Raw genomic sequence first — 11088 nt, forward strand, 5'->3', positions numbered from 1 at the left:
CATGTTTCGTACGACGGCCCCCGCCATCGACGTGCGACGATCCCGTAGACGGCCGCCACGCCGATTGAATCTCGGCGGCCTCGGCAGCGCCATCTGTCGGCCCGCCCCCAAGTCACGTGGACCGTCCGAACTTGGCGGGAAAGTCCGAACGACGAATTTTCGATTACAATTGCGCGCGTACAGAGGTGAAATTCATATACAAATATAAATGACGTGTTTCAATGTCAATTTTCCATTTGTTTCCGGAATACTTCGAATACTTCGAATTTCAAACAATATATTTTATTAACAATTATTTGTTCCTGCAGCTTTAGCTGAAAGCTAGAATAAATTTTAGATATTTACAGAGGTATTTCGACAATGTCATGTCCAGATTACGTAATCGGGTGGATTAAGTAACCTCGCGATCGGCTTCGCTTCTGCATATTATAGAGATACGCCTGCCCTTCGGTACGTGTCGTCCCTCAAAGTACGATTTGTCGGACTTGAGGATCTCGTGATTGTACTTGTACCTCGCGACGCCGCTAAAAATGCACGGATTTATGAAATCATCGAATGAAAGGAGAGCCATAAAAAAGACAATTACGACTAAATCCAACCTCATGATGTACAACGATCGCCTTGGCAGCAGAAAACACGCGACACGTTCCTTTTCGTGTCCCTCCATTGCCAATCTCATTACACTGTCGCTCAGCAAGCTCAATCCTGCAATGATGCCGCCGCAAAACTGTAAAATATTTCGAAGAAATCGTATTAGAATTATGTAAAATAGCGTGTTAAAAAGAGCGACTTTAATAGAATTAATTTGATTGACAATTAATTCAACTGGCATGCAGAAATCGCTTGAATTTAGCTTCCCTAATATTTTCTTCTAACAGCAAAAATTTGATAATTTCTATCCAAATTAATGAAATAAGTACACTATAAAGAACGAAGCAAGTACAGGTATTACTTGACAAATTAATTGCTGAGCAAGTCAATTGCTATTGCATATCAATTCCTATTTGACATCAAATAGGAATTCATCCTGAAACTAAAGACCGCGTTTATGCTCTTGAAGATAAAAATAACACATACCCTGACACTGTCAATATGCGGCTTTATCCAACCCTCGGGAGCCAAATCTAATATGTGCACGAGCGAGAGGTGTATCGTCTTGGGCGGGAATGCCACCGTACGGACTCTGTCGAGAATCCGCGAGCTGTCCTCGCTCCACTTCCTCCATTCGGTCTCCCTGTAGCCGTGTATCACCTGCAAGGATCCAAAAATATTGACCAATTCAGGACATAAGCAAGATCCAAAAAAAACACAGGAATACTCGACATTTTACCGACATTGTCCCAGTGCGAGTACTCGTAGCGCAGTCGTTTCATGTAGGGGTCGACCTCCTGCATCAGGCTGTCCTCCTCGTTCTCGCTGATAAAATTCGGCAGGACTCTCATGGTGTCGCGCAGCTCCGCTCTCCAATCATCCCTACTCGCGTCATCACGCGACTCCGTCGTGTCCGAGTTGGAATTGGCGATATGCTTGGAGGTGGAGTAATAAAACGCTCTGTTTATATTGCGAAACAGGGAACCGACGGTCATCGCCATTTCCTCCTAAATCCGAGGAACCTTTCGCAATACTTGAGACAGGACACGCAAACTTGAGACTGTTAGACTTCTAACAGTTTGTTCCACTTCTCATATTTGCATTTATATTACAAAGTCACATATATTTCTCAGGCACACAGACTGCAAATATAAATTTAAAAACTTCAATTCTTTTACAAATTGAAATAAAGTGAATATATTACAATAAAAACTTCAATTCTATACAATGGAAATAAAAGTGAAAATATATGATATTTTTTAAATTTGATATATTTTTTTGTTTGACTGAATTAAAGGAAATAAAAACAGCACAAACAGTCCCAGCAGTAAATCAAACTTTTCACTTTGAATCTCATTGTAACATTAATTACATATTAAATACAATTTAAGAAGTAAAGCTTCTATTTAGTAAAATATGGTTTCATTTATTTTGCGGTAAATCAGAATTAATATGTCAATTATGTTTTTATACACTGCAAAATATTTGGCATTCCTTGAAACCTTGAGGTTATGTCACTCGCTAAATTAGAATAATGAGCGCATACGTGTGCTAATAAATCAATTGTCTCTTTTAACCGCCTCGGCTTTTATTGGCGAAGTTAATACACGTATAAACTCACCAGCAAGTGCACGTAATTACTGATCTCATTACCGTAACAATACTGGCGAGCAAACGCCAAAGAGAAATTTTGCCACAAGCATAGCGAAGTATAGGTTATACTTTTAATCTATCCATATGTTATCATTGTTATCATATATATATTATATACAGCTAAATCAAAAGAATCGAATATAAATAGACATTATATCTCTTATCTCGCCGAAATGAGAGATTGTATGATTTTTACACTCAAGTTGGAATAAATTATCTTTTTCAAGTTAAATAAATCAAGATTTTTCAATGTAAAAAAAAAATAAAAGGAAACGGCATGAAGGGAACTGTTATACGTAGTGAACCTGATAATTCAACTATTCAAGGCTGCGAGATATCGAGAGAAAAAAAAACGAAGAATCAAATGAATGATGTTTATTAAAACCAATATCAATTTCACCGCGCAGCGGTAAATATCTGAGGGCGATCTCAGGAATTGTCCGCGAGAGCCTCTCGGCTCTCACCCGGCCTGCAAAATAATCTTCCTGACGATCGAGATATTTAATGCTGCGTCGTTTACATGAGTTATATGAACATTATTTTCGCGACTATCCCCGCCCCGATTTTACAATATATCGCCCGTTCCTGCGCGCGTTTAGCAACGCACATGCGTTAACTTCTCTAGGCTGATTGTGAGCGATGTAAACAATTTTTTATCAACAGCCGAAAGATGTGTAACACCATTTACAAATGGAGAAACGCACAGTTGAAACAAAATACAAAAGATACTTTCTCCCTCCCTCTCTTTCTCTTTTCTGCAGTAAAATGTACAATCAATTATATAAACTATAAGCAAAAATTGTAGAGACGGATAATTTATAATCAACCTTTATTTAGGAATATACTCTTTTCAAAACCAACTTCTAATCGATCTTTCAATAAAAGTACGTAGTCTATGTGTGTGAGTGTTTTTTGTGTGTGTATGCATTATGAATATATAAGCTGTGTTATATAAAACTTCCACAATATAATTACACGATTTTAGTCTGCGGTGACGCAGCTATATAAAGATGGGAAAGAGTTCCTGCCTTTTTTTTTTATATAACAGATTAAGATGCGTTACAACTCAAAGACGTTAAATGTAGCTCTAATCCTTCGCTGTCCCGATGTTAATGTGTGTGTATGCACAATCAATAAGTTAGAATCGCGCGTACATCGCGCAACTACCCTTCCTCTTTTTTTTTTTTTTTTTAGCTAAAATCGTTACTGACAACATCAAAATTGAAGATCTGTCCGAACGACGTGCGCGGATAAAAATCCGACGAAAATCAACAGTGAGAACGTCTATTCCGCGCGTGAATGCGACACCCAACCGCGCGGTTGTCGGAAAGTGTTCGTATTTTCTTCCTTAAGCATTTCCGCCGATAATATTATGCTAGCTTTCACTTCTATTTTTTTCCCCCTTGTTTCTCATCCTGTCACGTGTGATATCCATGAATCATAAGATTAAACCGTTGTACATTTTGTTTACAATTCAATATGCAGACAATACAAATATAAAGTTTCTGTATAAATTCTGCAAATCAATATTTCTTCTGCGTGTATTTAGGCGACTAGAATGTGTGAATGTGTGAAAAGTCGCTACATAAAATCGTTAAACTCGTCATATACATAATCACCGTATTCGCTCAACAGGGTGTTGTCACCCTCGATTTTGAGCTTGGCCTTTCCCTTCCCCTTGCTCTTTTTCGCCTTGTCGCCCTTCTCCATCTTCTGCTTCTCGATAAGTAAGTTATCGACTATATTTTTCACTTTTTTCAAGTAATGGGACGATACTGGAACACAAAGAGACATTTCCAAATAATAATCTCGAGTTATTGACGTAAAGTGACATCGTTGTGTCAAAATATCGATCGACGGATATATAGATACTAACAATTAAGAGCGATGGATTTTATAAGTTCTTCTGCAAAGGGTGGGAACTCCGCGTGTTTGTTAAATTGATTAATTTTTTGCGATAGCGCCGCACCAAATTGCTCGAATTCCTCTTTCGTATCGGGTACCATAGCATCGAGCGATTCGTTTGACGATTCTGATCGTTCTGGCACACCTGCAACATAAAATTGTCATGTAACAACACGCGTACACACACAATGCTAAGAGTGCTTCATCAAATAATATAAGTAATATCTTTTAAGACATCGAGTCAGTTTAAATCACGTTAGATTTATTAAGCGTATCTTGTGAAAAATCTGATAAGTCATGTAATAATAATAAAGTTTATGAAACTGTAGAAAAAAAATGCTTGCTTTTGTTTAATTGTAATATTACATTTTTTGAGATGTAAAAATTTTATGTATGACATTATAATTGACAAATTTTGCATGTTCTATTGCATGATTACAATATACGCATCAAAAGAATCGATCAGGAACGGTACAGGAGACAGATAACAGATGAGAGACAAGGTTACAAAGACTGATGCAAACACAACGAATTGCATAGAATAGCAACTTTTATTAAAATACAACAACATCAGTAATAAATTTAAATGTAGAGTTTGTAATAAGTTTTAAATGCTTGTATATATATTCTCTTTCTGTCTGTCTGCCCCTGTTTGATGCCAGTTCTTATCGTAAATCAATTATATAAATCTAGCGTGGCTATAATAATTACAATTACATGTAAAGCTATTATGCCACAGTATCTTAAATTAATGTTAATAAAAAATATCAAGAAAGCCATATGTACATGTTCCATGTGTACGTGATGTACGTGTGTATGTGTATTGTATTTAGTTTTTTTCTTTTTTTTTCTTTTTTTTAATAGATTTTTCTGCTTGTATAATACTGTACGATTTTAATTTAACTTATAACAAATGATCTTGTGTTATCGGCACAATTTAAATAAATTAGTTAAACATTAATGTTTCTTTTCAATTCGTCAAACGTCACACTTATATAAAAGCAATAGGTGTTATCATTGTCACAAAGCAAAAATGCTTATACGTTGTTCCATGCGTATTTAAAAAGTATAATTTTTCAGTCGAGTAAAACATTATAATGACAATGTGCGCCTACGAAACACTTTAGTAAAAGTGATAAAAAGATGAGAATATATATTATCGAAGAATTCTCCATCTTTTTGCAAATGAAGCGTCTGATGCCTAATGTAACTCCAAAAAGAAAGACAAAAAAAAAGAGATCTCCATTTCAGACAACAGATAAAAATTACGTTAGCATTAAAAGTTATCGATTCACCGTATAAAACAGTCAGATCACTCATTAAAAATAAAAAGTCATTTCTTATCTCTTTTATGTGTTTTACGATCACTAAAGTCTACTAGAGTCGACAAACCGAAAGTTTCCATCGCCAATCGTAGGTCCGCCTCCTCTTGCAACCTCTGACGCCTCAACAATTCGGTTCGCCTTTCTTCCGGTGTAAGGGCTTCCTCCTTTTCTTTCGCTTTCTGCTCAGCCTCCTCCCTTGCCTTCTTCTGAATTTTTACATATATAAATATGAGAAAAACTGTACAAAATAGAGATGGCGTTAAACAGCTTAAGTCGAAACGAACCTCGCGTTCCTCGATTCTTTCAGCCAGGGCTTTTTTAGGTTTCGCCTTCGCCTTTGGAGCTTCCGCTGGTTTCTCTACATCCTTCTTCTCCTCCTCCACATCTTCCCAGCTGTCCTGTTAGGTTATTTAATATGTATAAATAAGTAGAGCGGGATTTCGTTAAACATTACAAATACAGAAAATGGCGTTGCGCCATTTTCGTGTAATAAAATTTGGCTATTTAATGTATCTTTTAACCTATGCATAAATATCTTACACCGTGTAACAGTTGATAAAGATCTGATAGACATATGATAACGATTGAGACAAATTCAAGTAAAATTAACAACCGATGGCAAGGAGAAACTGTCATTCATAAATTATTGAATTTCATACAAAATGATCGAATATGCCTCGCGCAAAAATTTAACAATAGTAAATACATTGAAATATATGCCAATAATGACTGCAAAACGAAGGAATTACTCCGTATAAAAATTTTCAAATACGTTAGTTATTTATTTTTATATACAATCGACTTTACCAAACACAAGAAATATGCAAAGCAAGAGGCATACAAGTATTTCTATTGGATATATTAAGCAAGTGAATATATAAGAAGAACAGTTTGAACAAACCCATGAGTAATTTCTTTTTGGTTTTTTATACCTTTATCTCCCGTGAGTCATACCATGCATTCGCCCTTCTTTCGCGCGACCGCGTGCAATCGCAGGGCGGCCCCCGGTTCCGCGTCGAAGACGCGAGAGAAGCCTTTTTCAATCGACACACGACACGAGAGAGAGAGAGAAAGAGAGGCGGGCAGGTGTGGGTCAGACACATGTGGCTCGTTACAGGTTATGTACGCGGAACCGAACCGCACGCGGAATCGCACGCGGGGGGCGGCGGGCGCGCGACGGGAGAATCGCATTTACCTTGACTTCCTCCTCCTCGTCCTCGCCCTCCCACTTGTTCGATCTCATCGCGAGGTCGAATTTCCCCTCGACGTTGTCCACATCTGCAAGCACAGCGCAGCAAAAGGAGTGGAGGTTAAAAAGTCAGTCTCACTCGCCCCTCGCGGGTGGCGGAGGCGAATCTCGCCCGTCCCCGAGCATATTTCCGCGGTCGAGGAACGGCGATCAGCGCGTCCCGCACGCCCGCGCGCTTACGTACCCCATTCCTCGTCCATGGCTGCCGGTGGATTATTCGCCGTGCGTCGTGCCTGCGGGTGTACGGTGAGCCTGCCGCGCGAACAACGTGGTGACAACGAGCACAACCGGAATCGAGCGGGCCATACTGCTGAGGCGGGCACGAAGGAAGCAGCGTGCCAGCGTGATCCGATCGCTCGCGCGAGGCGGCGCCTGCTGCGCATGCGCGGCGACCGATCGAGAGGGATCCACGCGATCTCTCTATCCGCCCGCACGGCATATGAAATTTATTTATTGTAAGTCTGCATTTTTTTGAAACCTATTCCAATTAAATATTTCGAAATATTTCGTAAACATTTGCAAAACATTTTCAATTGTTACATAAAAATATTTTACAAAAATATTCTAGAAATCTTGTACAAATGTAAAAAATATATATATTTAAATATTTCGAAATATTTAATTGAAATATTTCCAAAATATTTCCAAAATATATTTATCGATGCAAGATTTGAAATATATATTTGAAAATATTTCACGAACTATTTCTGAAATATAAATATGTCTAGCAGATATCAGGTGTTTTCGAGAAATATCTCTTGAAATATTTCTGTTGAAACATTTTTTCATCGCGTTGTCCGTTTCGATCATTCTATTAATTTATTTATCTGCATACGCTCGATGGAGCGCATTTAAAAATTCCACGAAAACATCGAGATATTTGTGAGGCTAATCGATTCTCGATATCGAGGACACCGCTCGAGATTCGATATATCTACTACTCGTTCAGTATCACTACAGTCCGCGTCTACCTTTCTACGACTTACTTCGCGTCAAATTAGCCGAGTGGGTTGATATTTTGCATCCGGGAGACTTAGTTAATTGTGTGGATTTAACACAACGCGATTGGGACGCGAATCGCGCGGAGGACCAAGGCTAAGAGCGAGCGACGCGTGTTATGGTTCGACGATCACCGCCTTTGCCTCGCTGAAAAAAAAAACGTTATGGATTTACCGACTCCGACTAACCTCAACCACAGCGGACTCGCGCACAGTACAGACGGCTTCCTGAGTATTCCCCTCGGATCGTCAGCTCTGGATGCTTTATCGACGAAAAGGAGAAGGTAGGAGGGTGTCAAGTAGTTCGTTAACCCGGGAGAGGTTAGGCGCGTTGTAAACGGAGCACTTCTGTCGCTGACAAGGTTTGGTTTTTCTTTATCGCTGAACTGCGTTATTTTCTTCTCGCTTTTGCCAAATTTCAAACGTATATTCATTTCGCTTTAAATACAGAGAGTTTGTATTAACAGTGTTCAATTATAAAAAAAAACATTTAACGATGTTTCAAGACACAAAGATCCGTAAAATCCGTAGCTTTTCTTACGATTGATTAATAACCTTTCGATTGATCTGTTTCCACTTATTATTGTCTTTTTTTCTCTGCCCCCGAAGTTCCTCCCGCACAATAAAACGCAAGAAGTTTGACGATGAGGTGGTGGAGACGACGTTCAACCTGCAACCGCCCGCGACGAGCGCGAAGTCGACGTCGAAATCGCGAACGATTTCCGTGACCGCCGGGCCGATGGACGTCCTGCCGACGCAGACGCTGCCTACGCCGATACCGATCCCGACCACCCTGGCGCAGTCGGACAGATGCAATCGTCGACCCAGCAGGCCGAGCGGCTCGAATCCCGGACGAAAGAATAAGAAGAGTAAGAATCACTCCCACTCGATCAACGCGACCAAAGACCTCGGACGATGGAAACCCGCTGACGACTTGGCGCTGATCACTGGCGTGCAGCAGACGAATGATTTGAGAATGGTACCCCGGTTCATCCTTTTTCTTTTCTTTTTGCTTCTAATTCTTTTTCCTTCGGCATCAATTGAAAAGAGTATAATACATTTATAATAATTCTTATCGTTCGTTTAAGGTCCATCGAGGTACAAAGTTTTCCTGTCGCTTCACGCTGCAGGAAATACAGCAGAGGTGGTATGCGTTGTTGTACGACAGCGCGGTGTCGCGTGTAGCCGTGCAAGCTATGCGTAATTTGCATCCCGAGCTAATAGCCAGTATTCAAGCGAGAACCTTGTACAGTAAAGCTGAGGAGGATCTCTTAGGGACCATTAAATCGGTGAGCATCAACGGATTCCAAATGACAAGTGTTTTTGTAGAAAGGCTGAATATAATCTATTTTGTCGCCAAGTTAGCCTTTTTTACATAAACTGCATTATTACAAGTAGTCATTTAAATTCAGTTATATAATCTCTTTTACTTTTTAGACCTCTCAACCGACTCTGGAAGTGTTTCAAGAATTGCTCGAGGCAAACGCGCATACGTTTTATCCAGCTAGGACCGCGAAAGCGTTGCACAGTCACTGGCAGCTGATGAAACAGTATCACCTGTTACCGGATCAGACGGTGCAGAGTTTACCGCGAGGTGAACACGTATTGAGCTTTTCGGACGCCGAGGATATGATCAACGATACCGAACTGATGGAGCCGAAGGACGAATTAGTGGACGCTGAATTGTCAACGGCGGACAGGAAGAACAAGAGGGAGATTAAAGTATTGGAAAACGAGCTCAGCAGATGGCAGGTGCTTGTCGACAGTGTCACAGGTGTCAATCCCCCGGAGTTTGATAATCAAACCTTAGCCATTCTAAGGGGACGGCTCGTCCGATATCTCATGCGATCTAGAGAGGTAAGAAGCGGGCACGGTTATTTGTTATTAATTATTCACGCGCAACAGTTTTATTTTTGTCTTATTTTCAATAAGACAAAATTCAATAAGACAAAAACACTTTGATATCAACTGTCTTATTTTAAAAGATTTATATATCATATTCTTTTGTTATCTCTGTTCAGATAAGCGTGGGACGTTCCACAAAGGATCACACTGTCGACGTGGATCTCGGTTTGGAAGGTCCAGCGTGGAAGGTTTCGCGTCGACAAGGTACCATCCGTTTAAGGAATAACGGAGACTTCTTTCTGTCGTCCGAGGGAAAACGGCCGATCTTTGTGGACAGCAGACCAATTTTGGCTGGCAATAAGATGAAACTGAATAACAATAGTGTAATCGAGGTAATTATTACATAAATTATTATATAATCATAATTACTGAGTAAAGTACAACAGAATTAAAAATTTGTATAGTTTAAATAGTGTTATTTTTATTTAAAAAGTGATTTTTAATCGCGCTTTCTGCTTTTTTTTACAGATTGCAGGACTGAGGTTCATATTTTTAATAAACCAAGAACTCATCTCTGTGATACGACAAGAAGCTGTCAAATTGAATTTAAACCCTTGAGAAACATCAGAGAGGATGAACAATATCGAGGGTCGTTGTTTATAGGAAACTAGGAAAATGCTTTCTCTTACAAGTAGTCTACATTTTTACATTTGAGAATCGTCAATACACACTTTGCAGTGACAAGATATTCAATCACGCGTTAATGACATTTATAATTTACTCTTCTATGATTAATCCTTAAAGCATCTTTATTTATGAAAAAAAATTATTCCTTTTAAATTAGACTTTCAACAACCAAGTATAGTAACCAAGTATAATTTAGGCATACGCGTATGTATATATTCTCTTTGAATAGGTAATAGTCTCCTATTTTTTATGCGAATAATTTTCAGAGCCTGAAATCCTCACTCATATTTTTAGTGACAATGAATTGAAAAGGTAACAGTAAGGGCTACAGATATCTTTTGTCTCAAATACAAGCAATAATAGACATTGTACATAAACTTTTAATATAAATTATAAATTATTATACAGCCGTACATGTATCTCTGTAATAAATTGAATTTGTACAAAACCAGATATTTTTCCACACGTTAGTAAACATGAGAAAACGTTCGGATATATTATTTTATACGCGCTTTATAGAACGTTATAAAAAAAACTCGCAAAAAAAAAAAAAACACGTTACGTTCGTGCTGCAACGATTCTGAGGAATGACAGTAAAAAAAAAAAACATCAAAGTATCCTCGAGTATTTAAAAAACCAAGGTGATCTCACGCTGTATACACAGGGAGATCGCTGTCGTACATCCGAGTCATTAGTACACGTGTCAAAATCAGGTTTCAGCGGAAACTTCCTCGTCGTTCCGCCGTCGCGCGCCTTGTAACGAGAGGTTTTTTTCGCGCCTACCGCAGGCAGTACGTTTTGACGCAGTATGCTTTGACGCGACGAGTCAACGGCA

At 39.1% G+C, this 11088-nt stretch overlaps 3 protein-coding genes across 5 annotated transcripts; 1 reads left to right on the top strand and 2 right to left on the bottom strand.

Annotated features, from left to right (window-relative positions):
• Positions 1 to 260: 260 nt before the first annotated feature.
• On the bottom strand, positions 261 to 2522 carry LOC105448794 (alpha-ketoglutarate-dependent dioxygenase alkB homolog 7, mitochondrial). Of its 2 annotated transcripts, none has more exons than XM_011687563.1 (5): positions 2213 to 2522; positions 1335 to 1733; positions 1078 to 1251; positions 600 to 727; positions 261 to 524 (listed from the first exon to the last, which is right to left on the bottom strand). In XM_011687563.1, the coding sequence occupies exons 2-5, from the start codon at positions 1590 to 1592 to the stop codon at positions 392 to 394; spliced, it is 693 nt and encodes a 230-aa protein (XP_011685865.1). In that variant the 5' UTR covers positions 1593 to 1733; positions 2213 to 2522; the 3' UTR covers positions 261 to 391. The 2 variants fall into 2 exon arrangements, with proteins under 2 accessions (XP_011685865.1, XP_011685866.1); XM_011687564.1 differs by lacking the exon at positions 2213 to 2522 and adding an exon at positions 2065 to 2204.
• Positions 2523 to 2607: 85 nt separating this feature from the next.
• LOC105448793 (eukaryotic translation initiation factor 3 subunit J) lies at positions 2608 to 7106 on the bottom strand. Of its 2 annotated transcripts, XM_011687561.1 has the most exons (6): positions 6908 to 7106; positions 6670 to 6752; positions 5759 to 5872; positions 5542 to 5680; positions 4121 to 4294; positions 2608 to 4019 (listed from the first exon to the last, which is right to left on the bottom strand). In XM_011687561.1, exons 1-6 carry the CDS (start codon positions 7104 to 7106, stop codon positions 3826 to 3828), a joined length of 903 nt encoding a protein of 300 aa, XP_011685863.1. In that variant the 3' UTR covers positions 2608 to 3825. The 2 variants fall into 2 exon arrangements, with proteins under 2 accessions (XP_011685863.1, XP_011685864.1); XM_011687562.1 differs by lacking the exons at positions 6670 to 6752; positions 6908 to 7106 and adding an exon at positions 6407 to 6594.
• A 571-nt stretch (positions 7107 to 7677) lies between these two features.
• Positions 7678 to 10701, top strand: LOC105448795 (microspherule protein 1). Its single transcript, XM_011687565.1, has 6 exons — positions 7678 to 8005; positions 8331 to 8700; positions 8810 to 9010; positions 9159 to 9578; positions 9743 to 9958; positions 10095 to 10701. Exons 1-6 carry the CDS (start codon positions 7887 to 7889, stop codon positions 10182 to 10184), a joined length of 1416 nt encoding a protein of 471 aa, XP_011685867.1. The 5' UTR covers positions 7678 to 7886; the 3' UTR covers positions 10185 to 10701.
• The last annotated feature ends 387 nt before the right edge of the window (positions 10702 to 11088 follow it).

The sequence above is a fragment of the Wasmannia auropunctata genome, unplaced genomic scaffold, assembly GCF_000956235.1.
Source record: "Wasmannia auropunctata unplaced genomic scaffold, wasmannia.A_1.0 LD336078.1, whole genome shotgun sequence".
Taxonomy (NCBI): domain Eukaryota; kingdom Metazoa; phylum Arthropoda; class Insecta; order Hymenoptera; family Formicidae; genus Wasmannia; species Wasmannia auropunctata.

What these genes read in the sequence shown, in the direction of transcription:
- LOC105448795 (XM_011687565.1), top strand. Translation starts at nt 7,887, where the DNA reads ATGGATTTACCGACTCCGACTAACCTCAACCACAGCGGACTCGCGCAC. An exon ending in TCTTAGGGACCATTAAATCG is followed by an intron (nt 9,011 to 9,158) that starts GTGAGCATCAAC and finishes TTTACTTTTTAG; the next exon opens with ACCTCTCAACCGACTCTGGA. An exon ending in ATAACAATAGTGTAATCGAG is followed by an intron (nt 9,959 to 10,094) that starts GTAATTATTACA and finishes TTTTTTTTACAG; the next exon opens with ATTGCAGGACTGAGGTTCAT.
- LOC105448794 (XM_011687563.1), bottom strand. Translation starts at nt 1,592, where the DNA reads ATGGCGATGACCGTCGGTTCCCTGTTTCGCAATATAAACAGAGCGTTT. An exon ending in CGCATATTGACAGTGTCAGG is followed by an intron (nt 728 to 1,077) that starts GTATGTGTTATT and finishes AATATTTTACAG; the next exon opens with TTTTGCGGCGGCATCATTGC. An exon ending in CGATCGTTGTACATCATGAG is followed by an intron (nt 525 to 599) that starts GTTGGATTTAGT and finishes GTGCATTTTTAG; the next exon opens with CGGCGTCGCGAGGTACAAGT.
- LOC105448793 (XM_011687561.1), bottom strand. Translation starts at nt 7,106, where the DNA reads ATGCGCAGCAGGCGCCGCCTCGCGCGAGCGATCGGATCACGCTGGCAC. An exon ending in ACGAGGAGGAGGAAGTCAAG is followed by an intron (nt 5,873 to 6,669) that starts GTAAATGCGATT and finishes ATAACCTAACAG; the next exon opens with GACAGCTGGGAAGATGTGGA. An exon ending in AAAGAATCGAGGAACGCGAG is followed by an intron (nt 5,681 to 5,758) that starts GTTCGTTTCGAC and finishes GTAAAAATTCAG; the next exon opens with AAGAAGGCAAGGGAGGAGGC.